A 23476-nucleotide genomic window follows, 5' to 3' on the forward strand; every position below is an offset into this window, starting at 1 on the left:
GTACTGTTTGTGGAGATGGTTGGATGGTGGTGCTTCAATGTGGTCTGAAGCCTTCTGGGAGATGCAGGCCAAGGGCATCTGCCTCCTGTGTTCTGCCCAGGGCCAACCAACATGAGCTTCAAAGCGATACACAGACAGCTGCTATATGTGCTGGGCTTGGAGGTGCCCAGGCGAGGCCAAACTGTGAACTAAGGCTGGCTGCTGCTGGTGCCAGGGCTGGGACCACTTGGTGAGAGGTATGGGGCATGCTGAGGCCAGATGCTGCTTGTTTGAGAGATTTTAGGAAAATCTGAAGCATGAGCCGAGACAGGCCATTGGTATAGATAAGCCTGGAAATGGCTTGGGTGGGCCTGAAAGTTGGGTGCGGCGGGGCCTCAGAGAATCACCAGGGTAAGGTTAACAGTGTGAGCCAGGTTGAGGGAGTCTCAGATATGACATCTGCCTGGCTGTTCTTTAGGGTAAGGGCTTAGAAAGGAAACACTGATCTCTGCCAACTGTTCTGTCTGGGAGAAAGCTGCCCCCCAGCTCTTGCCCTGATGGCAGACAATTTAGTTCCTCCCCATATGTCTCTGGTGCCTTTCAAGCTGCTGTCTCAGTGCTGGTGCTCAGAGGGAGTGAGTCCGAGTAAGCCCATGTAGGGGCCCTTTAAGAGGAACTTCTCGGGCTCCAGCTGCTGTTTGTCTCCCTCAGCCTAAATCTCCACTAGGTTTTATAGCCAGAAGTTATGGAGCCTTCTCTTCCTGGCACTGGAATCCTGGGCTGGGGGGTCTGGTTGGGGTTGGAACCTCTTACTCCTTAGGGGGGACCTCCACAGCCAAGATAATCCCTCACAATTTTTATTCTACACATGTGGATATGGGACCAGTCCATTACATGTTTGTGCCCCTGCTACTGTTACCAAACAAAAATCCCCGGAGACTTGTCTGTCTGTGGCCACAGGAGCCAGACTTGTGAGGCAGATGCTGGGGTAAAAGGAAAGAGGTTTTATTCAGGTGTTGCATCATTTGGGAGAATGGTGAACTCCTGTCTCAAAGCTCATCTCCTCTGCAAGAGCAAGCCAGTGTCCAGAGTTCCTGCTTCATTATAAAGTACTGTTCTTTGGAGCCCACAGGTGACTGCTAAGTGATCATCTAAGCTTAGCTTTTTCCCAGCTACAGTCCATTTCAGGGTTCCCCCTGGAAGTTGTGTGTGGAGCCTTTGTGGCCATGGGCCACGTGGCTGCCATGGTCACAAAGTCGTGTGAACGTACTAGCCGGTGTGTCACCAGGTGGGCAAGAGACTGAGAGAGAGGCTTCCTCTTGAAGGCCATGGGCCCCAGGGCTGCTAAGGCCTCGTGGCCCATGGAGAGAATAGGTGAGTCTGCCATCCAAGTGCAGATCACAAGCCAGGAAGCCAGAGAAAAGAGAGCAAGTTTCCTGTTCCTCTGGGGCTATGTTAGTTTGAGTGTGGGATGGACCAGGGGCATTCACAGCCTTTGGGTGGGTCCATCTCCCCACCAGCCTCTTCTTTCCCCAGGCTAGACTGGCAGGCCTCTTCGGTCCAGCACTGCCCCCGCTGCCATTTTTGACTCCTATGCCTGCCTTCCCCGAGTCGCACCTCCAGTCCGGTACTAGGAGTGTGGGGAGGTCTTTCTCCTCTGTCCAAGTATCTTGTTAGCCTTGCATGTGCTCAGTGCAGGAACCTCCCCCTGCCACCATCTTGGTCAATGGAGAGACTTTCCTGACCCATCAGCTCCACGCCCCCTACACCCTAGTCCCCACAGGCAGCGAGTTGCCCTCACTCAGAGCCCACTGACAGCACCGAACTGTAAGCCTAAGCAAAGGACCCCTGGAAACCCCACACAGCCTCTCATGCAGCAGTAAGGGCAACTTCAGTGGGAGGGGTGGGATGTCTGCTCCAGGGGTGGAGTGTTTACAAGGCTTGCACTCAGTTAATTGGGCAGCACAGCATTATGCCCCATGGAAGTGCAACCTGGCACTGCATGCACTGCACTGAGAAATTCAATGTCCTCACTATTACACTGGCCGTTTGTATAGGTATTCTTTGACCAGCTGCATGTCCTCAGTACTCAAACCTCTGACTTCTGTCCCTAAGGAGTGCGGCTTGATGCACAAGTGGCTCCCAGGTCCCATTCCCATGGCCTAGCTAGCTCTATCCCTTTGGCAGCCCCTCCTGTTCCCCACCCTCAGCCTGCTCCCAGCGCTGTTACAGACCAGAGCCTCCTCATTGGTCCAGACAGGCTGTCTACCGGTAACACTACTGGTCTTGAAGTGGCTTCTTCTTTAATTCCCTAGCTGTAGGACCTCCATTCAGCCAGACTTCAGGTGGTTTTAAATAATGGTTGTTCTGTAGTTTAGTTGTAAAGATGTGTTTGGAGGAGGAGGTGAGTACTGCATTTTCCTCACTGACATCTTGACCAGAAGTTACTACCATGCACTGTTCATTTTTGTTTTATTGTTTCTTTCAGTTAAAACTGCTGATCACAGCCCTCTGCATTAATTTTACCCTTTAAAAGTCACACCCAGCAGTTTGGAAATCACTGAGCCAGATGGCCAGCCCACACCCCATGTTGAAGGGAGCTGGTTTGCCTCTTCTTACAGGCCTCCTCTCCTACCACCTCATCACAAGCCTAACCCCTCCTCGTCCTCTCTCCTGCTTCTTAGGGACGGGTTTAATGTGCGGATCCCTCTGCCGGGCCCCCTGTTTGACGCCCTGCCTCGGGAGATCCAGAGCGGCATGCTGCTCCGGGTGCAGCCCGTCCTCTTCAACGTGGGCATCAATGAGCAACAGACACTGGCTGAGAGGTGTGTGCTTGGTTGTCAAGGGGACCGGAGTAGCTGGGATGGTCAATGAGATGATGTAGAAAGTGTACTTACCCCTCCTCAGCTCTGAGTGCTGGGTGGACTTTGTCATCCCTCCCTTCCTTTAGCCAACAGTCTTCAAGTGCAGCCATATACCCAGCTTTGTGTTTGGTGGTGGGGACATGCAATGAACCAGACATGGCCCGTGTCCTCAAGAGACTTGGGCTGGTAGGAAAGAGGTGTGGGTGCAAGGATGAAAATAATGCAGGGAGTAGGGGCCCTAACAAGGTCTGAGAGGGGCTATGAGAGCTTTCCTGTAGAGGGCTATCACTGAAGTGGGATTTGAAGAGTAAGTAGGAATTGGTCAGATGAGGAGATAAAGGAGGCACCTGGTGTCCCAGACCAAGAACCCTGAGCGAAGACAGGCAGGGGCAGACTGCCTGAGGGCCAGAGGCCGGCCCCAGGCAGGATGGGCAGTAGCGAGGTTAGGCCTGTGTGCAGGGTTGAGAGCCACACCTTCATCCTAAAGGCTTATGGCTTGTGAACTCCCTCCAAGATTGCCTGCTAGACAGCAGGAAGGAGTCATTGTGCAAGTGTGTGTGTGCACATGTACTGAATATGTGTTGCAGAGGAGGAATGGGTTGGGTGCATGTAACCCGCAATGCCCTTTATTACTAGTACATGAAGATCTTTCTGACTTCACATTATATTCATGTGCTGTGTGTGCTTTAAAATAGATCTCTTTCTGTTAAGAATATTTGATCTCCAGGATAATAGGCTATATTCCTACTAGGCTTTTAAACCCAATGGATGTTGACCCCTAGGTGTAGGGTCATCCCACTTAGCAAATGTGGTGGGAGATATGGGAGAGCTGTTACCAGGGCAGGACATGGTCAGGTTTAGTAGATTGCTTGCTGGCTGTGTCCTGAATGATGTTAGGGCACAGTGTGCTGAGGAGGTTATTGGAAAGAGTCCAGCCAGAGTCAGACAGGGGCCATGTGGGTGGCAAGCGATTTCAGCAGTGAAATTGAAGGCTAGGTCTTCAGTTGGGCAGGTGTGAGAGAGAGAGAGAGAAAGAGACAGTGAGGAGAATGACAGCCAGGTTTCTAGATTGGTAATGGGAGTTGGGGGCACTCAGCTCGGGAGCCAGGAGCTCATGCTCTGGGCAGATGGAGGAGCCCACTTCAGGGAGAGTGAGTGTGTTGGGGCCAGGCAGGGAGCTTGTCCCAGGGAGGAGAACTCCGTGTGCTGCGAATGTAGCTCCCATTCCTGGTGACTCTGGAGAGCAGTTTTGGGAAGGGCTGAGGCAGTGTCCCATCGCAGTGAGCGGAGGTGGCAGGTGGAGGAGGATGAGTTGGTGGGGTGAGTGCAGGGCTTTTGCTTTGCTCCTGGGACACGCACTCTGCAACTCATGAACAAGCGCAGCTGCCATGCCCCGGGGTGGTCCCCAAGGCAGCAGGTACCTAGAGAAAAAGCCATGTGGTCCTCAGAGATGGACAGGCTGTGGTAGATGCACAGGAAGGGGTCCTCCCCTTTAAGCAAGGACATGGGGCCACAAAGAGGCTGCTGTGTAGGGAGATCACACAGCAGGGAGAGGTAGAGCTGGACTGCGCACCCAGCCTTGAGGCCAGTGCGGAGCCTGCATATTTTTGTGACTGCTTTGCACCTTCCTGGTGCTGGCTCTCCTCTGCCTCTCCCTTACACCTCAAGTGTCTTGACTGCCTACCAGGTGGGCAGGGTGAACCTGCGTGGTGAGAGGAGCTGGAGTCTCCACACAATCCAGGAGGAACAGCTGTGGGGGTGGTCATTCGGCAGGCAGTGCAGCTTCAGACCATGTACAGGACTGTGTCCTCCCTCCCCAGCCTTCACCCCACTGCTGTCCCCTCTCCTAAGTACCCCCAGGGTGTGAGGCCACGGGACTCCCAACCATGCGCTGTCAGGGTTTCTCTGCTCTGCTCTGCTGTGCTGTGTGGGAGGCTGGTATGGACTGAGTTCACCTAACCTGTTAGGCAGATCTGTAACCCATCGTGCTTGGTTCCCACTAATGAAATAGATTTGATCTTATCACCAGCACAGTGGAGACAACCTTATGCTTGGAGGAGGAAAGTGGTTCAGAATTTAATGTGTACGGTAAATGTTTGAGAAAATCTTTGATGCATTATGGTCGTACTAGAAGAAAGTGACATTAACCAACTAACAGTGTCTCCTGTGATCTCCAAAGGTTTGGCGATACATCTTTACAAGAAGTTATCAATGTGGAGAGTTTGGTGCGATTAAATTCCTACTTCGAGCAGTTTAAGGAAGTTTTGCCTGAGGACTGTAAGTGTTTCTTCATTTGTGGTAGATCCAACCCATTATCTTATGTCACTTCGGGAGTTTGTGTGCTTCCTGTCACTCCCACTGTTTCCCAGCCTTCCAGATGCTGCCTCCTTCCTTGCGCCCTGTCCCCCATGGCAGCACTTTTACCTGCTCAGACTGCCCAGTCCAGACCCCACCCAGAGAACTGTCCTCAGGCTGCAGTCCCAGGGGTCTCCTTTCTGGCTGGTCCTCTTCCATCTCCATCACACAGGCCTCTGTCACACTCTATCTTAGTCACTGGAAACCACTGTGGTCAGGAAGGGGGAGTTCTGTGCTCAGCATTTTTGGGGGTGGACAGTTTGCAGTGACACAAGGCCCAGAGATGTTAACATGGCCTGGTGATGAAGCCAAGGAAGGGTGCAGCTATTGGAGCAAAAGTACCTGGGCACGAGCCTCTCTGGGGCAGAGCCAGCAGCTCTGGACCATGACCCAGGAGGCTGAGGGAGTGGCAGCCATGTAGCCTTTAACCCTCATGGAACTGCTGGGCTGTGAGGCTGAGCGGGTGGAACCCATCCGGTGAATACCCCTCTGACTGCTCTGTTCATCAGTGGGCAGGTGTTCACTGGGTGGAGGGGCAGGGGGCCAGGAATAAGATGCAGTTCATCTGGGGAAGTAAGATGGTCTCCTCCAGGACACTGAATTCTGATTTGTCTCAAACTTGCCTCCTCTGGGCACCCACAGCCTTCATCACAGACCAAGCCTGTTTCTGTTTCTGTGTTTCCGCCCTGTCCTCTGACTGGCTTGGCACTGAGAGTGTGAAATAATTAGCATAGGATCCTGTGTCCGCCAGGGTGAGGTTTTACAGTGGATGCTGCACAGTGCATGTAGATCCCAGAATTCCATGTATTTGGCTTTGATCTGGAGACTTAGGCACCATGGCTGTTATCCTTAGAAACCTGACCTTGAGATGACTCTTTTTCTCTGATGATCCCGGTGTCTGAACATCCCAGGTTTATTAAGTGAGCTGGCCATGTGACTGATCTTTGGTTTGAGGGGTCCCGGAAGGGCTTGGGGATGTCATAGCAGAGGGAGCTGTTGGAGAGGGTGGGAAGACACATACCTGGGCCACTCCAAGGCCACCTGCAGGAGGCTGCCCTTCCCACATCCCTCAGCAATGGCAGAGCCTACCTAATGGTTGACACCACTGCCCAAAGCATCCTCCATCCCTAGGGAAGGTTGTGAAGACTAGATAGGTCCTCCTCACTCCTTCCTCCCTCCCTCCTGCCCTTGGCAGTTCGATGTCTGCCTTCCAGCTTCTTGGAAGAGCTGAAAGAGGATAAAGTGAGTGTCCTTTGCAGGTGGAAGTGAAATGGCAGTGGAAGTAATTAAGTGCTCACCACACTGGCAGCCAGGTCCGGGGCCTAAACACTCCCCTGCTTTCTTGCTTAAATCACACTAAACTTCCAGCTTCAGCCAGAAACTCTTTATTTTGCCATTTCTGAGCCTAGATGACCCACTGGGCTACATTCCTGGGTATGGCAGCAGCTCCCAGCTCCTCTTTTCTTCCAGGCTTACCGAGGTCTCGGAGCCAGACATGCCTGCCAGAGCTGCTGCGGTTCCTGGGCCAGAACGTCCATGCCAGGAAGAACAAGAATGTGGACATCCTCTGGCAAGCTGCTGAGGTGTGCATTACCATGAGCAAAAGGGCATTATTGCGTCTCCTGCTGCCAGTAATGTTAATAGTAACAACAGTGACAATCCAGACCTGGGCCAGGAATGGAGAGGGTGCATTTGTCCATATGGACACAAGAGAAAGACACTGAGCATGTCCACAAACTCGGGCAGATACTGAAAGTTGCCTGTGACTTTTAGGCTCCCTGAATGCTGATAAGCTTGACACAGACTCTGTCCCATGGGGCATTTAATAACAGGCCAATGGTTGTTGTCACCCTCAGACACCTGCAGTTGATACCAGCTAAACTCCCTGCCTCCTGCATCTTGGAATAGGTCCAGAGACAGACCGTGGTGACCAGTACAGTCCCTGTACACAACATTTTATCATATGTGGCAGCTCAGATCTGCTCTTTGACCTGAGCACCTAACATTCCAAATAGGTGGGGTTCTAGGCCCCTGCTCTGAGCCTGGCATCACAGCAGTTTAGTAGTGAGTTGTTCACTCACCCCTCACGGGGTGGGTCTAACTCTTCTCCATGGAGCACTGGAACCTGTTTGTCTTTGGGACTCACAAGTGGCCCCAGATGGCATCCCAGCTCCCTGCCTGGCCTGAGCATGGGAGAAGGATGGTCACACCCCTCTCTCCTGGAGAAAGAGTGGGCCCTGCACTCCTCACTGGCAGTTGGATCACTGCCCTGGTTACAGAGCCCGGGGGCAGTTGTGGGGACTGTCCCCCTCTGTAGCATTTCAGCCAGGATGCAGAGACCTGTGCATACCTTGTTTGGGAACGGTGGCTCTGTTTTTTTCTCCTGTTACATAATAGAAAAACTGTCACCACCCTGGTCAGGTGGCTCAGCTGGTTGGAGCATTGTCCCATACACCAAAAGGTTGTAGGTTTGATTCCCAGTCAGGGCACATGCCTAGGTTGTGGGTTTGACCTCCAGTGGGGGTGCGTACAGGAGGCAGCCAGTCGATATTTCTCTTCCTCTCTGTCTCTAAAACCAATAAACCTGTCCTCAATTGAGAATTCAAACAAATAAACACACAATCACCTGTAGGGATGATTGACCAAAAAGCAGTCCATCCAGCCCATGTTTTTTGTCCCCACCAGAGGCCCGAGGTACAGAAGCACAGATTCAGAGTTGGAAGGGCTTCAGAGACCCTGGATAAGTGTGTTTTCAAATTGTCCACCTGGGACCCCATGCAGGGGACAAGGGGGTTGGGGCACCAGTATCAAGGCACTTGGGCCTTGGGCCCTCCTGTCTTCACTCAAACCAGAGCTGCCTCCTTTTCCGGATCTTACTTATTTTCGTTTGTGTACATGAATGAGCAGGGGTCTTCAGCTGAACAGTTGGAATATCATTAGTGAGGTCCAATCCCTCACTTCATGGATGGAAGACCAGCTGGGGCCCCCTGGCTGGCTGGGGCCCCCAGAGCCTGGAGCCTGGCACTGCAGACTCTGCCCTCTTGGGCAGCGATGCGCATCAGCCCCTGCCTTCCTCCTGGAATCTCATGTGAGTTCCGGACGCTCTGTCTGCGAATGTTGTGGTTCTAGTTTATGCCACGTGCCTGGGCTGTGAACTCTGCAGCTTGTAGAGTTTGGTGAGCATGGCCATGGCTCTCACCCTTGGTCTGTCAGTTATGGTTTTACATATCTGAATGAAGTCATTCTTCACCTAGCTTATGTTCTATTTAGGGTCTTTTTCTTTTCAAAAATTTTGTCTGTTCTCAGAAGAAGCCTGTCCTCCTGGTGGTCTTGGCTGAACTTGCTTGGGCTCCTCCAGTTTGTCTTTTCTTGGACACAGTGATCAGACCTCACTGTGCTGTCTACCTGGTGGTGCACACACAGGCTCTGGCTGTGCTGGCCTGAGAAGCAGGTCTGGTGCCGTCCTCAGCGCAGTGCCGCAGCGTCTCTGATATCTTTCCGGAGCACAGCAGGTCATTGGAGCCCGCCGTTGTCTGGCCCAGATGGTTTCTCATGCAATACCAGTGTTCTCACAGTCCCTGGTGCAGGTCCACAGGCCCTGTCTGAAGCCCTTGTGGCCAGGTGGTTTGGAATTCACAGGTGTCCTTATTTGAGAAGTGACATGGTATGCAGTTGGTACACATACGTGTAATGTGGAACATGTATGTGATTTAACATCCTGGGAGACTCTAGGAAATACTCTGGAATCAAACTCATTAATACTGCTTCACTGAAAAGCATGATTATTTATACAAAAGGGGTAAATAAAAATTATAAATAGGCTTACACCAGCTCAGCTCTGGGTTTGCTGCCAAATGAGGCTGCCTCACACTTACCCAGCAAATCTTTTGTTTTAGGGCTTTTTGGGTGTGGGGACTGTGTACTGAGGATTGTACCCAGCGGTGCAGATGAAGTGATGCCAGACACCCTTACCATGGGGGGAGGGGATGCCCTGAGGTGCTCCTTTCCCAGCCCGGAGGCGGCCCACCAAGTGAGCTTCTCATATGTGAGAGGCAGGCACACGGGCACCTTGCCTGTGCCAGGGCCTGAGGGAGGTGGAGAATGAATGGCCTGTGGGCCTGGTGGTCAGAAGGTGGCCTTCTGAATTGTCCCCCATTTGTGTGGGACAGGAGAGTAGAGACCAGTGGGTCTGTTTTGTGCCTTCCAGCAAGGCCTAAGGACCTGACCAGGGCCTCAACATTCTTTGAGCTGCTCTGACTTCCTTCCATGAGTCGGTCTTTGCTGCCCCTCCACCTGTCCTCAGAGTGGTCACCAGCAAAGGGCCAAATATGACGAGATGGTGTTGTCATAGTTTAGAAGAAGGTGACATCCTGAAAGGGAGGGTCCCTGAACTGTGAAGGAGCACCCTGTGGGAGCAGGCACACACCACCCGTGTGACAGGGTGGAGCAGCCCCAGGGCAGTGACCGCTGGCCATCTCCACCTCTGGCAGGACGTGAAGCTGGGGAGCCGGCACAGAGGGAATGGCTGAGCCTGGAACTGAGCTGTCACCTCATGCCCTACTGGGCCCTCTGGAGCCTGTGTCTCATGTGGGGTGTGTCTCCATTCTGCAGTCACCTTCTAAGCACAGCCTATTTTCCTGTTGGCAGATCTGCCGCCGCCTTAATGGGGTCCGGTTCACCAGCTGCAAGAGTGCCAAGGACCGCACAGCCATGTCGGTGACGCTGGAACAGTGCCTGATCCTGCAGCACGAGCATGGCATGGCCCCGCAGGTCTTCACCCAGGCCCTGGAGTGCATGCGCAGGTGAGTCCGTGCCCGCCCCCCCGCCCCCCTGCTGCTGCCTCCCCAGGCTCCCCGGCACAAGGCCCCTTGACTCCAGCGTCATGCTCTGGTTTGACTTTGGAAATTTCGCTAGTGTCTACAAAGTCAAACTACTGGCACCATGAAATGGAGACAGTGTTCTCTTTTCAGTCAAGGGGGAGATAAAGAGCTAGCAGTCTCTGGAGCAGAACTGCAGGCAAACAGGTAGACAGGGGCCAGCTCAGGTGTCAGGAGTGATACGGGGAGCACCTCGTGAAAGCCGTGTGTCACATGGCATTCCCCCAGCCACCAGCCTTGCTGTGGGTGTGACTTACGGCCAGAGCTGTCTCAGCATGTGTCTGCTACTTACATCATTTGTATGTCTCTGAGTGACAAAAGCGTGTCTGCAGGTTGCACTGGTCCGCTCTGCTTCTTCCCTAGCAGTTGACACAATTTGCTTTTATGAGCAAAGTGTCAGATGAGTGTTCTGTGGCAATGGCAGCCACCCGCCCGCCTGTCTGTGGGCTGTGGCGACCTCACCCTAACAATATTCTGATTCCGAGACAGCAGGCGTGTTTGCAGAATGAAACCCAGGACTCAAAAGTGTCTCCTGTTGACTGATGCCTTGTTTCAAGCACTGCCGGGGAGCACCCTACCGCACATACCAAACGAAAGGATAAGAAACCTGGTTTTCCTGTCTCCTTCACTGTAGTCACCAATGCTGTCACAGTCTCGTTTGCAAGTCACTCCTGCTGAATGTTCTGCCATTTGTCCTCTCACCAGATTCTTTAAAGTGTTCAACTCTCTTATCCTTTCTGTGTGTTTCTGCCGTTTGACCTTCTCACAGTGATGCACCAATGCCAGGCCTGAGCTGTTGCCTCTTGGTAACATAGCATTTTGTAAAGCTCTAATTGTTGTCTCTGTTTTGCCTTTCCAAGTTCATCTGAACCTCTCCGTTTTCTCAGAACACACTTTCAGAAAGTTCATTACTCTCCTTGCCTTAGCCTGGGGAAAGCAGCAGAGGCTTAGAGACCCCTGCCCAGAGTGCCCTTGACCAAGGGCCGGTCCCCATGGAGTCCATGCCCTTCAGGCTCAGTGTCCCTGGTGTCGTTGGAGTGGTGGGGCCGGGCTTTCAGCCGCATCTGTGTGCTGTTGATACCTGAGAGGGGGTGGGAGGCACTGCTCTGGTCACATGCAGACCTCAGCCAGTAAAGGAACAAGGGACCTGGAGGGGGGACATCTCTGGTTGTTGGAGCAAACACTAGGACCAGGTCCACTCAGGAGGCACAGGAAGCCTGAAACATCACTAGAGACAAAAATGACAAAGCTGCAGTTGTCCTACTTCAGACACATGAGAACACAGGGTCCTTTGGGAAAAACAGTAATGCTGGGAACATAGCAGGCAGCAGGAAAAGATGAAGCCCAATGTGGGAGGGACTGACTCCCTAAAAAAAGCCATAGGCTTGTTTACGGGAGCTGAGCAGGGCTGTTGAGGACGGGACACTGTGGACATCAATCATTCACGGGGTCGCCAGGAGCCAGGCTGACTCAGTGGCACATGGCGCCCACCATTCAGGAGACCGGGCCCTGAGCCAGGTGTACAGGGGATAGGTAGACCTCTGTTCAGTCTTGGCTTCTGGAACAAATTCAGTGACAACAAGAGTTGATCCTGACTGCATCTGAGCACAAAGGGCTCAGGGGACCTGGGAGAAAGTGGCTCCTCAGGAATGTGGCTGCCCCACCAGCTGCCCGTAGCTGCCTGGGGTGATGGGGCCATGCCCACATGCACACAGATTGGCATTACAGTTTATACATACAAAGCATTTTTTACTTTTTATTACAGAATTAATTGATACTCCTTATAGGAAAATTGGAACATGCAGGTTCTCACAAATGCACACCACAAAAAAATTCTCCATATTCCTGTTAACAGGTGACAGTGCTAACACTTGATAGGCGCCCTCTCACAGACACACACCCACAGATGCACACACGGATGTGAGTGTGGTTAGCCCAAACATTGTGTCCCCAGTCCCCAAATGGAACAGAAGCAAACACACACGAGCACAGACACATGTGCAGTTCTGCCTGCTGGCTTTAGGCTGCTTTTTCATTTAACTGTCTCATGAGCATTTTTCAGGTTAATAAACATAGACCTTATCATTTTTAGCACAGCATGATGTATCCAGTTGGTCATTGACTGTTTAAGCTGTTATGGGTTTGGGCACTTTAAGTGGCACAGTGAGTAAGTATCCTTACTTGTTCTCCTGACCACACTTTCCCTATTGAGTTCTTAGGTTAAAGAGTGTACATCTTCGTGAGGCTTTTAAATGAGATCGACAGGCTGTCACCATCCCAGTCACACACCGTCCCTGTCTCCTAGCGGCTGTCTGCTCATCTGCCGTCTGGGTGTTACATTCCTGTCACTGTTCTGAGCACTCCGGGCTCCGTACAGCTGGCTGGGTTTCCTTCCTCCCGGGAGCACCCGGGTCCTGAGTGGGGAGGGCCCTCCTCCCAGGGGAACAGGCGCCCTTCCTTCCACCTCAGCTCCCTCTGAAATCCCCGCCCACCCACCTCCAATGATTTTGTCTTTTTAAGGTTTCTTATTTATGTTTTCTTGTATTTTCTAGATCTCTATAGTGAACATGTATTACAATCATAACTGTGTCTAAGAAGTTATTAAAAACAAGGCTCGATCCCATTTCACCTCTGCCTGCCCCAGAATCCTCACAGTACCAGCCCAGGGTGCTGTCCCGATTGCCACCTTGTCCCCCAACCTTGTAGCATCTCAGGCTCTGGCCACGTGCATTTGCTTTAAGGTGACACTGTTATGCCTGACTTCTGTGTTTTCTGGATTATCCTGTGTGGGGAAGACAGGTTTGCTCACCACCTATAAGCATGAGGGACGGGGCCACGAGCCCTAAGGAGGCAGCAGTAGATAGTGGTTGTGCCCTCAAGTGAAGGAGTGCATTCTGGTTCTCTTGCTTTCTCACTTGTATCTGACCTGAGGAGGGTAGAGCGTGCAGGCCAGGGTGCCGGGCTGGGGAGAGTGGTTGTAAGGGCCAAAGCTGATGCCTAGGCCAGTTTTCTCCTGGAGGCCCAGGGTGAGCAGTGGCAGTGCTGTGCTAGCAAATGTTAAACAACCAGCTCTCTCACAAAAAAAAAAATACCCCAAACCCCGGATCGGTAGCATTTGCCAATTTCTGTGGCATAAATACTCCCACTGGGGCCTACTTAGAGCTACCAGTAGGACACTGTGGGACACGGAGTTGGGAAGAGATGTGTACACACAGCTCTTCGTGCTACCTGAGCCGATTCCAGTTCACCACTGGTAGCCCCTCTTCTCCAGCCCAGTGGCTGAAACACCACAGCGTGGGCCTACCTAAGGACTGCTCGGGAACGTGACAGTCAGCCAGTGTGCACAGCACGGAGAGTGTCCCCATCAGAGTAGCACCCTAGCAGGGCAAGTCCAAGGCTTTCTGCTTCCTCTGGGAAACCCTGGGAGGACCTCTGGCCTGTCCCCCTCCCAGTGGGTCCTGGCGCCTCTCTGTCACTATTGCCACCTCGTCAACCATGCTTGGAGGATGTGGTTCCAGAATCCTATGTTTCTGGCTGCCGTCTCACCTCAGGACATTTCTTCCGGAGCACCAAAGGAGGGAAAGCTCAAAGTTCCCAGTGGAGCTTGGTTGGATGCCATTCCTGGGGATAATAACTTGAAAAGCTAGAGCCACCAGTAGCTGATGCCCTGCCACTGCTGAGTCTGAAAGCCAAGGCAAGTCTGGTGAGGGCTCTGCCTTGGGTTGACACTTGAGGTGAATAGTATTTGTTTGAACCGTTCAGCAAGAGGCAGCTGCGGCAAGCTCGGTTGCCCCACCCCCTGCTCAGGCACCTGTCAGAAGGTCAAACTGGCCAATGGTTCTTCATGTTCAGCTTGCTGTTTGGGATCCATGTCTTCGCAGCATGTGAGCGCATGGCAGGGCGGCATGACGTGCGCCGGGCAGCTGAGAGCGTGAACATGGAAAACCATTTTGTCAGCCTGTGTGTGTGTTTTCAGTAGACTACAGTATTTTTTTCTTATTTTCACTTCTCTTTCTCTTCTTTTTCCTTGTGACTGTGCTGGTTTTGTTTTGGTATTTCTTTCACACCCTTTTCTGCATCTCATCTTTTCTTTCTGTTGTGGCTTCATTCCTTTTTTTTTTTAACTTTATCTTTTGGTTCTCCTCTTTTTTCCCATGATTTTGATAAAAATCCATTGCACGTGTCTCTCTTTTTTTCTTTATTTCCTTTCCCTTTTTCTTTTCCTTTCTCCCAAACTTTTTCCTTTTCACAGCATTGGAACACGGGAGGTAGTCACCCAGAAGAACTTGAGCGGCCTGGTGCCCATCCGAGACTTAAGACTAGATCCCAGCCTCCTCTGTTCCATCCCTTTATTAGCTCTGAGCCCCAATTTACTGATTGTGTGGCTCTTTCTGAGCATAGCATACCTGGTGACCAAATTGCGTTGCAAATGAGTATCATTATGAAAAATTAATAAGTCACAAGAAAACGAAAGTGCCAGGATATACCTAAATGGACAGAAGGAATGTGTCAAAGCGTGTTTGCCAAGAAATATTTCATGCCTTACAGTTTGGCGTTTTGTTGTTCTGAACTATAAATACTTGCCAAATTATTTCACCAAGAGGACTTGCTCATTTAAACTCTGTAGTTTTCAGTGCTTGTAACACGTTCTTACAGTGCCCTGTGACTGCACTGTTAGCTGGTCTGGAATTACTTGTACCAAATCTCTTATTTTCTGATGTAAAGCTATTTATTACCTGTATATCACATGTGCCCTGTTTCCAAGAGAAAGGAATTCTGTCTGAAAGAATTTGTATATTTGATACTATTCTTTAAATGTACTGCTAACCTTTCCTTTCCTTTTGAAGAGAAATGATAAGAAAATGATAGATGCTTTATAACTGGCTCATCTGTATAAGCCTATTTATTAGGACACTGACTTTCTGCTTTCATTTCAAAGCGCAGTCCCTTAAATTACAGTAGCAAACAGTTTGCAGAATCATAACGTTTCCTTGCTCATATTTATTATTTCCAGTTCGAGATGACACGAAGCTGTGACTACAACAGCACGTTGTACCAAGTCAGGCACATAAGAGAACATACTGCATGTGATTTCAGATTTACTCTCTTAAATCTTTAAGGATCATTAAACTGATTACAGGAATTAATACATATATTAACAGAAGGCTGTTAAAGTTATATACATTTATTTTTCTTGAAATAGCATTTTTCATTTTAAAGACTGCATCTTTAAATTTGGATTAAAGTCCACACATCTTTTATCTCTACAAGTCAAATGTAGTTAATAATGAAAGAAAAGGTCAAAGAAAAGTGACCAAGAAATGAGGCTTCCCTTTTGGGCAGTTGTGCTAGATGGAGCTGTGAAAGGCACAGAGTCACTCTGGTTTCTGCTCTTACCACTCTTGATTTTAACAAGACACTGTCCATAAAGTGGGATGATTTATAACCTTAACATTCACATTTGGCAGAAGTGTAGTTGTACACCTGTAAAGGTAACAATGAATTAGGGGGGGAAATTCCAGAGGCCCTGTGTAAGAAATACTCGGTGGCTTCTCTGTCTTTCAGTTCAAATTGTGTTATGAACTCTTTTGGACCTCCAGCTGGTTCCTCATACACTGTATTTCATGAAATATTTTTTACCAGTCAAGAAAAGTTGGGTGAATTTAGAAAAGCTAGTGTTTTCAAAACCTTTCAAAACCTTTGTGTGCATCCATGCACGCACACAAACTCAGTCCACCACAGAATCTTGCCTCTATATTCCCTCTCCAAGACTTCTAGAACTTTCTCTGAGATTTCTTTGGCATGGCGTCATATCTGAGTCAGGGTTTTAGTAATCGCAGAAGCAGTTGGCAGTGAGTGATGAGTGCTAGACTCGGGCTTCAAATGCTAAAATGGAAGCTAGTCCTCCTCACGCACCTGGGTACCCTTCTTTCCTGGACCCAGCAGAGCACTGCAGGAGCCCTGGGGCAGGCGCCACACCTGGGGAGACTCCAGTCTTCTCTCAGGTGCAGTGTTGGTTGCACTGTCTTTTCTAGAATACATGAGGTGGCTGTTCTGTGGCACAGCTCCTAAGATCCTTCAGTAGGGAGCCTCTCTGCGAATGCCAGGGACTGGTGGTGGTAGATTGTAGAATGTGACGCTGGTTACTAGGAGGGGTCCTGTCAGTTGTGATTCTAGGAGAAGTGTGTTGACCACTTGCTCTCCTCTAGATCGTGGTGCACACATTAACTAAGACTCTTGTTTACTTTATTTGAAGGAGGGAAAGTAGAGTCCACAGACATGCTCAGTTTCCACTCACAGCTCCCGGGTGCCCTCCAGGAGTGACCCGTGCTGGTGCTCACCTCCAGGCCAGGCAGAAGCCATGCACAGGTGACTACAGACAGCCTGCCTGCCTCTTCCCTGGGCCCATGTGTATACCTGTGACTCATCAGAGGTTCGCACAGCAAAGGAAGGCGAGGCCAGATGGGGAAGCCCCTGCTTGGGGTCACAGGCATGGACACCACAGCTGCTCCTTGGCTGTCGTGGAGCAGCCAGGCCTTCCTGCTGCATGTGGGATTGGCGCTAGGTTGAGAGGATATGAGATGGATAAGAGAGAAGGTATGGTTCTTTGTTTTTCTCTTCAGGGACCGGGTCAAAAACCAGCACATTCTAACTCTGCAATCATAAGGCCAGCACAATGGAGGACACCATCAACCTAGTGCTGGGCCTGTTGGTTTTTGTTTTGTTTTGTTTTTTGGTAGAATATCTGAGAAAAGAGACTCAGTATGCCCACCCATTGTGCTGAATTTTAATCTCATAAGGCCTTTTACTCTAAATCAAACTACATGTGTATCTGGAATCTTTTTTGCTTTAGTGAGAAATAGGCAAGATGAAACAAAGAAGGGAAGATGGCTCAAGAAAGGGGAGTCCCTGAGATCTGATGATTTTCAGGTGGCCTCTAAGCTGATGCTGGTGCTGAGAACTGGTCACTGTAGACATTCAGGGTCACTAAGACACCTGTGCATCCAGATGGGTCCTAAAGTGGAGGAACCCAGCAGAATGGGAAAGCCAGAAGTATCCCTAAAATGAGTTGTCATTTGGGTTTCCATTCTAATTTTTCATTAAAAAATGGATGTTCCGAAAAAGAAATCATATAAATAATTACCTTCTTTAACATGTAGATAAAAGATAATGTCAAAGTTCCAAAATCATTCTTTGCTCCTCAAAGGAGTTAGGCATTTATTCATGATAGGTGGTTTCTGAGAATGGACATTTCTATATAAATGGAGAAGCCGTATCAGAAATAGTCCAATAATGTGAGTTTCCCAAGATTAAATGAGACTGTGCATAGAACCTAGAGCTTCTGCTTTAATTAGAATTATATTTTTATCGGATTATTGGATGTTAGACAGACATGATCATTGTTTACTCTGGGGGCCCCCTCTTGAATGGCCGAGGTGTTCAGCTCTGATGACACATCTCACTGAGGGTTTGAGGCTCTGATGACAAGGAAGCATATTTGAGTTACTAAGTTACTTAATAACAAGCAGGTGAATACTTTTCTGAAATACCCATGCTTATCTTTTGAATAAAATTACTGTTTCCCCAAAATATTTTACATGTTCTTGAACATGAGAATGTCATTTTCAATTTAAAAGGGTCATTGAGCACTTGCCACTGATATTTTTAAAAAATGTATGACATAATAGTGTTCATACAATTGTAAATATTTTTTTAATCACTGTTTCTTGGTAACTCTAAATTTTACATCTCACAAAGGGGTTTTTATACTAAATTTGATAACTAGTTGATTTCATTTGTAGTCTCAGAAAATATAAAAATACAATTAGACTACAGGAAGTCATTTATATTGAGTTGCTTTTGCCTGTTAATTTGATGTCTGCACCAGAATGCTTTCCAGAGAACTCCCCTGATTCTCTCATTTGGGAACGTGAGACCTGCCTGCCCCTCATCCTCCTGCTCTGCACTTGCTTTGCACACTGGGTTGCCAAGACAACCCCCCCATCAAATATAGCAGGGACGGTGCTGGTCATGGGTTCTCTAGGGAGGGGCACCTGTTGGCTCTCACTGGCTTGGTGTAGCACTCTTCTGAAAGGTGACCACAATGAGGGCAGTTCACCTGGAGAAAGTGGCTGGCTGCCACAAGGGGACCTCAGTAGGATCGCTCCTTCAGGACACCCCAGCCCTGATAGCCATGCAGCCCCACCATGCAGCACCACCTGGGACCACTGGATTGTTTTGCACCCACTTAGGAGACAGCCCATTAGTGCAGCCTTGTCAGCCACATGGCTTTGCTACATGTTAAATTCTGCAAAGAAAACCAGCATTTTGAATTTGAGGTGATTAATAGCTGTGGCTAACATAGAAAGATGCAGTTCTTTAAAGGCTTTGGTAAGAGTCGCACTACCTTGTTTTCTATTTAATTTGCTATGTAACAGAATCTTTGTACCACTAGTTAGGATAGAACCCTGAAATATCTAGAAACAAAATACATGAAACCATTCGCTTTTTCAAAAAGTTTTCCTTCATTTAGATAAAGTGCTGCTTTCGCAAATGCAAAACATGCAATCCCACACACCTGTTCATCGCTGTGCTTCTTAATTGCCTTGCTCAGAACCCCACCATCTTATGTGCGTATTGTTGGAAATAGTCTGGCACCCATTTAAATTAACCTTTTTTTTAATGCTATAAAAATAATCAGTTCATTCCATCTTAGTTTAAGTCTTTTCTTTTTTTTTTCCTTTTTTACTGCTGTCATTTCTTGTGCTTGTTTTTTCCCCAGTGAGGGTTGTCGAAGAGAAAATACAATGAAGAATGTTGGAAGTCGCAAATATGCGTTTAATTCCCTGCAGCTGAAGGCTTTCCCCAAGCATTACAGGCCTCCTGAAGGGACTTACGGCAAGGTTGAAACTTGAACACACGGTGTCCTCTAATTAGCTGTTACATAACAAATGTGGATACCCTCTAGTGTCATATATGAATTCTTCAAGAAGACCTGAAGGATTGGTTTTTACTTTTGTGTTTTAAAATATTTCACTAAAGAGTCTATGGAGCATGTTTTTTATTCCATTGGAATCAGTAGGAGGTGATGTTTGGCTCAGTAGCGTGGGTAGTAACAACTGCCCCGTTAAACAGCCTGCAGCCAGGACCACAGAGGTGTCATTGGCGGTTGCCTCCAGAAATCAAGCTAGGTAGGTCTGAAATGCTAAAAAACTTTTTAAATGTCCACTTAGGCAGCTGCTCACTTATTTTTCTACCAAGTAACTCAAAATTGAGCATCGAAGTACAATCCAATCTACTTTTTAAAAATCTGAATGTAAAACAGTAAACAGTTGGATCCTGGACAGACCATAAAATGTTCCATGCTAATTCAAGATTTGGGGAAAGAAGCTAGCTTTGGCTCATGCAGCGAGAGCAGGTGGCTCTAATGAATTATGTTATGGCAGTACAGGTGGAGCCAAGAGTTGAAGTAGAGGTTGAGAAATGGCCTGAGATAAGACTTTATTAGAAGATAACACTTACAAAGCCACTCACACAATGGGGTCCTCTTCTGTCCCTTATGCGTTATAGAACAGGGTGTCTGCTTGAGAATGGGAAGACAGCTGTCTCCTGTTCTCTTATCTCCATGTCTAGTGACCCAAGGTGCATGTCCCCTTCTCGCATGGATGCTGAGTTGCAGCACCCCAGGACCTCACAAGGGTATGGCTGAGGCCTCTCGCAACAGTGGAGATTTATGTGTGTAGATGGTGGAAGCCTGAATCTTTTCAGATCAGATGTCCTTAGTGGGTTTACATATTTATTGTCTTCTGAAAGACAATATAATATTTGACTGATTAAAGTATCTTTTAGGTTTGCAATAATTGTTACTATCCTTTTCTCATTCTGTTATGTAAGGTGACTATTGAGAAAGTTGAAATTAGCTCCTAAAGTGAGATTGTTGAAAGGGATTAATGGGCCATAAAACTTAGGAATTTCATAGAAAATGATGTCTGGTCATCTATTATAAGATGATGAGTCTTATCTGTACATAGCAGAGTTGTTTTCCTTAGTGTATATGTTTTATCAATTCTGTTTATTATGATGATTGTTTATGTTATTTAAAAGGCTGTAAAAGGAATATATTTGGCACATTCATGATGCTAATTCTAATGATTGGTGCACTCTTAGGAAATTCCTGTGCCTACAATTCTGGGTATTATTCTTTGGGCTCCTTTAGAAATGCCACTTGGAAATATAACAGCCTGGGGAACTGAGGTACAGCCAGGAAGGACCACCTGTGGCAGGGACACACGGGGTGAGCAGCTGGTAAAGGTGGAACTGGATGACCTTCCAGATCCCTCCTACTTGGAAGTCAGTGCGCAGACAGCCTGCTGTGTTCTGATTTCCGATGGAAGGAACGTTTCCACTGATCAAGTGTGCACTGGTGTGGAAGACACGTCAGTGAGGGACAGTTGGAGCTCACCATCTCTGTCAAAGCTGGATTCACTGGAGCGTGGTGGCAGAGAAACCCGCATCCACCAAACCCACTGCAGAGGTGGCAGCAGCTGGTGTCAGGCTCTCTTGTGCCAGTCCCTGTTCAGACAGCTTCCAATATGGCTGGTTAGCCTTTTATCTGTCCACCATTTCATTTAATTTGTAATTTTCCTAGTATCTTTTACATTTCCATCTTTTCTCATTTCAACATCACCACCTTTTAAAATATTCCTTTGTCCTTTTAAATTGTCACCCATGTTGTTTTCAGAATTTTTTTTTTCTTTTGGTCTGTAGAGCATTAAATATCTGTGTTTATCAAAAGGGAATATGGCAAATGTTGAGTCAGTTGTTGCAGTTTTGCATGTGGCACTTCATTGTGAATTATTTTTCCAATTTTGTCTTCATGTTATGGATGACCATGAAACCCTGACTTGGCTAATTACGTAGAAAATATTTGGGTTCCAGTGTTCTGTCTGAGCACTGCTGCTGGGCTCCCATGTGACAAGTCTCAAAGGGCCTCACATACTTACCATCCTTGCTGAGCAAGGCATGTCGTCCCGGTAGCCAGCAGCTCCTCAGGACACGTAGGAGCTTTGAGTTTTCAGTTGTACAAGGAAGGCGGTCTTGCAGGATGCCATAAAGTAAGAGGTTTCATCCAGTGTTCCTTGTAAGGCCCCCACTGAATAAGAAATGGAGACATACTGAAAACCCAGGATGTGCTATGGGTTCTGTCAAAGCACCTGCAGCACAGATGCCTTCGGTTTCCTTTAAAATATACAAATATTGTATAATAGTTTGTCTCTACACGATTGTATTTACCAAGCTTAGTGCACTAAAGTACTTTTATTTATTTGTTTTGGACAGTATTAATATATATATATACACATGTAGTTACCATTTTATATATTCTTAGCTCATTCAAAGCCATGTATGCTGTAAATGTGCTAGTCTTTAGAATGACAAATAATAAATAACTGACAAGAACATTAAACTTGGTCTTGCCTGATTTATTCTGTTGCATTAGGAGGACTAGTTCTCTGGCTGGCATCTGAATGGACGATTGATTATTAATGGGCATTGCATTGAACACTTGGGTGTTTGGAAACATGGGACTACGAGAGACTTGTTTTATGACCTTTTTTCACTTACTTTGAAATGAAGGGGCATTGGGGTGGAATTAAGAGCATGGGTGTCTACTTCAGACAGATGCAGGTCCCAATCCTGTTATCACTCCTCAGCTGGTGATTCTGAGCAAGTTATTTTGTTTTCTTTGAGGCTCTGCTTCCTCATATGCCAAGTACAGACACGATGGTGCCTTCTTCACAAGGCCACTGTGAGGTGCCTTGGCAGTAAGTTTACGTTAGATATGGTTGTCACTGTCCCATGTCCATTAACATGGGTCATATCTTCTCTGTGGGTTGCCTGGTCATCTGTGGTGACTTGATAAAACATTTCATTAATCGTTTGATTGTTAAAACCAGTACTACATGCTGCACCCTTTTCTAGGCACATGTGCCCAGTGACTTCCCTTAGATAAATCCCTGGCAGCAGAAATGTACAATTTAAAGCATAGTGTAAATGTTTTAAAAATTTTGTATTTTTCATACAGGCATATATCTTAGAGATACTGTGGGTTCGGTTCTGGATAACCACAATAAAGTGCTGTCACAATAAAGTGAGTCACACGAACCTTATGGTTTTGCAGTGCAAAGAAATGTTTATACTATACTGTAGTCTATTGCATGTGTAATAGCATTATGTTTTAAAAAACCACTGTATGTACATACCTCAATTAAAAATTACTGCTAAAAAATGTTAACCATCATCTGGGCCTTCAGTGAGTTCTTTTTGCTGGTGGAGGTTCTTGCCTTCAATTTGTAAAAACTCAGTATCCAAAAAGCCCAATAAAACGAGGTTTGCCTGTATTATTCCCAGAGAGATAAGCTTACCACCTGCAGCATGTGCCTCTTCCCTTTCTTCTTACTGATGTTTAAAATGGAACCTTGTTTCAATTTCCCTATCTCTGGTTACTGTGAAAACTGAACATCTTTTATACTTGTATTTCTACTTTTGTGACTTCATTAGAATGGGGGTCTTTTTTAATGGTTTTTAAATGTACAATATATTAATCTATCATGTTGCTGCATTTTAGAAGATATTTGTTAGTTGTCTTTTGGTTTTGTTTATGGTAGGGGTATGTAGCCAAGTATACCTGTCTTTTTTTTTTTTTTTGAAGCTTGTTTTGAAAACAAGTCCTGGCTTCACCACTGAAGGTGACAGTCGGAGCACCTGTCTTTGTCCATGAAATGGGCACGGTGCTGTGCCACCCCTGTCCATTCTGTGCTGAGATTTGGCAAATGGATAATAACTCTGCCTTACTCTCATTACAGCTATCACTACCTGAGCTGTGGCACAGAATCCCAAAAGCGTAAGATCAGAGTAGATACACTTCAAACCCCCCTTGGACCCCTTTTGTGCCTCAGCACTATCTTTGCTACGATTCCTTCCTGTACCAGGCTCCTGGTGGACCTTTTTGGCAGGTCCAGGCAGGTCTGCATTCAAATGCAGACCTTATGGTGCTCTCTCTCTGTGGTACCGTTTAACAGACAGAAAGGGAAAAAAATTAAAAAGCTGAGACAGGTTAGGGAGGATAGGAAACTTGCTTTGTTTCCACTGCAAAGAGGAAGATATCGTCACCAGAGAAATGAATGTAGAAACACAGAGCACTTCATCACCTGCCCTCCTTTGGCTTCTGTGGCTTCACTCTCCCAGTAGTCCTGCCTCTTACCATCCCCCCCACTCTGATTTGCTTGCCGTCCTTCACTCACCATTAACATTGTGCTCTTCATCAGGTCTCGGTCCATAACTTTCTTCTCACTCTGACACTCTTCCTGAGGTGTTAACTATTCCTATAGGATAAATTACCAC

At 47.9% G+C, this 23476-nt stretch overlaps 1 protein-coding gene across 14 annotated transcripts in view; it reads left to right on the forward strand.

Moving 5' to 3' along the window:
• Positions 1-21539, forward strand: part of INPP4A (inositol polyphosphate-4-phosphatase type I A) — a 131035-nt gene extending 109496 nt beyond the window's left edge. For 7 of the 14 annotated variants that reach the window (XM_045827066.1, XM_045827072.1, XM_045827067.1 and 4 more), the window contains 5 exons: positions 2664-2804; positions 5023-5120; positions 6669-6781; positions 9846-10000; positions 18858-21539. In XM_045827066.1, the coding sequence (XP_045683022.1) occupies positions 2664-2804; positions 5023-5120; positions 6669-6781; positions 9846-10000; positions 18858-18990 (640 nt within the window). In that variant the 3' untranslated portion in view covers positions 18991-21539. Of the gene's footprint in view, positions 1-2663; positions 2805-5022; positions 5121-6668; positions 6782-9845; positions 10001-14327; positions 17742-18857 lie in introns of those variants that run through there. The other 7 variants (XM_045827061.1, XM_045827065.1, XM_045827069.1 and 4 more) reach the window with 1 other exon arrangement.
• The last annotated feature ends 1937 nt before the right edge of the window (positions 21540-23476 follow it).

This window comes from Phyllostomus hastatus, unplaced genomic scaffold, assembly GCF_019186645.2.
Source record: "Phyllostomus hastatus isolate PE091 unplaced genomic scaffold, TTU_PhHast_1.1 phas_scaffold_78, whole genome shotgun sequence".
NCBI classification, from domain to species: Eukaryota; Metazoa; Chordata; class Mammalia; order Chiroptera; family Phyllostomidae; genus Phyllostomus; species Phyllostomus hastatus.